Here is a 2,293-nt window from a genome sequence, read left to right on the forward strand (position 1 = left end):
AAAAATTGAAATATACCCAGGTAGTGTTGGTTAACACGCTATATATGTACTCTACTACCTATGTGGCTATGTTCTCAGCATTTATTACATGGCAATTTATTACTTGAAAAGGGTTGACTTGTGGGTAAAAAGTAAAAAAGAAGTTGACTTTGGGGTGTATTTAACACAACCCATATTTGGTTCTTTAGCGATTTTAGGTTTTGACCACTGACTTTCAATTTTTTTTAACTTTAAGTAGATAGAGAGAGTTAAAGGAAGGGTCTGAGATCACATAAAGATGACGACAGGAGTTGCTGGCCACCCCCGCCGGGTTTGTATAGATTGTCGGAGACACGAAGGGGCGGCGATGGTAGGGCTTTCGAGGAAGGCAAGGTAAAGGCAGAGTACATTGGTCAATGGGGTTCGGAAGCGGAGATTTTGCGGCGTTGCTGCTATTACGGAACGGTAATCGCTTTAACTCGAGCCGCCACCGTTACTCCCCTTGCCGGAAACCCAGATCTGTTTAGTTGCTACGTATTTGGTTGACACGCACACATGCAGCCATCGATCGGTTCAGCGTTAAATCTCCGTCTCCCGAATTCTCCTCTGTAGTTGTGCCTTGGGTTAGAGGTCCAATGCCCTCCCACATTAAGCCCCAGAATACCGTTTTTCTTCCTATGATTGTTAATCAGCCTATGGAAAAAGGACATGTTTTCCTCACCCTCAACAGCCCATCGACAACGCGATTTTTGCTTTATATCCAAAGCAATAAGATACTTACGAACCCTAATGTTATTTAAACATTCCTCCTTTATCCAAACTTCCTCCTCCTCGAGGTCCCTATTCTCCGCGATCTGATCCAATTTATCAAGCTCCTCCTTGTCTCTCTCAAAATCTTTCTTTTCTTTACTAACCAGATTGCTTCTCCACAATTTAATGCAGTTTCTAAGATGTTTAAATTTTTTGGTCAAAACCACATCCGGATTCGCCCCCTCCTTGACATAAGAAGCAACCGCGTTATCCACCATTTCAGCGAACCCTTCCTTTTCAAGCCAGGAATTAAAAAATCTGAAAGGTTTAGGACCAAAATTTCTCTTGACCGTCTCTAGTAGTAAAGGGCAGTGATCAGACAACAATCTAGGCAGCGCTCTCAAACATGCATCCGGCCATACATCAAAAAAATTTCTACAAACTAGCACCCTATCAATCTTGCTCAATTTATTAGAGTTTGACGCTAAGAAAGTATATTTACGATCTCTCATATTGTACTCCACCAAGTCAACAGAATCAATAAACTCGTTAAAATCGTGCGCGCACACCCTGTTAAAACCTGTGTTCCTTCTGTCATCCGGCCCTCTAACCGCATTGAAATCTCCCAATAAAACCCACTGACCAGATCCAGCACTTATGATCTCCCGAATGTTGTTCCGTAACACTTTTTTCTCTGAATTGTTATGAGGAGCATAAACATTAATTACGTTTAAAGCTTGGTTATTACCTTTCAAAATCCCATGAATCAAAAGAAAATGACGGTGTTTAGAAACACCATGCATCCGAAACGTCTGAGGATCCCAAATACATAACAGCCCCCCTGATCTCCCAGTAGCCCCCACTGACTCCTCCGACTGGAATTTAGAACTACCCCAAAATTTAGAAGATAAAGCAGAACTAACGTCATCAATCTGAGTTTCTTGAATCGCCAAAAAATCCACCTTGTTATCCTGTTTCAAACCTCTGACCCAAGCCGCTTTAGCATCTGCCCCCATACCTCTGATGTTAATACAGAGAAAATTCATAATTTAACCGATTAAATACCTTCATCCCTAATTAATTCCACAACCAGGTCTTTATGCATCTCGAGGTTAGCACCCACCACTTTACCTAAATCAATAGTCCCCTCGGCTTCATGAATCTCCACCTCCGGCACCTCACCTTGGTCAGAGACTCTGACCGATCCAACCCCACTGATCGGAGCCTGGGGAGCTTCCTCCTGAACCTGCGACACCACTTCGGGGGAAGAGGAAGTATCGGTATTGACTTTGGCATTCAGATCTAAAGGGAAAACCCATTCACCTTGACTGACTGGATCCTTCCCCAAACTAGAAGATTTAGAAACAGGTGTTGCGTTCAATCTTTTCATTTTTCTATTGTTGGGCTCTAAAAGATCTTGGTCCACATAACCTTGGGCTTGGTTCTTCTTCGAAATTTTAGCTTTATGGGCCCTCTTCCCTTTATCAGCTCCACTACCCGGAACTTTATTATTATTATTATTATTAGGAATATTATTATTAAAAAAGAAGACCCCACAAGAATC

The 2,293-nt window shown here is 42.3% G+C and overlaps 1 protein-coding gene across 1 annotated transcript; it reads right to left on the reverse strand.

Annotated features, from left to right (window-relative positions):
* Positions 1-509: 509 nt before the first annotated feature.
* Positions 510-1,745, reverse strand: LOC110931417. The gene has a single exon (XM_022174812.1). The coding sequence runs from the start codon at positions 1,743-1,745 to the stop codon at positions 510-512; it is 1,236 nt and encodes a 411-aa protein (XP_022030504.1).
* Positions 1,746-2,293: the final 548 nt, after the last annotated feature.

The sequence above is a fragment of the Helianthus annuus genome, chromosome 3 (assembly GCF_002127325.2).
Source record: "Helianthus annuus cultivar XRQ/B chromosome 3, HanXRQr2.0-SUNRISE, whole genome shotgun sequence".
NCBI classification, from domain to species: Eukaryota; Viridiplantae; Streptophyta; class Magnoliopsida; order Asterales; family Asteraceae; genus Helianthus; species Helianthus annuus.

Bases quoted from the DNA above. Each gene is read 5' to 3' on its own strand.
- LOC110931417 (XM_022174812.1), bottom strand. From the start codon at position 1,745: ATGGGGGCAGATGCTAAAGCGGCTTGGGTCAGAGGTTTGAAACAGGAT.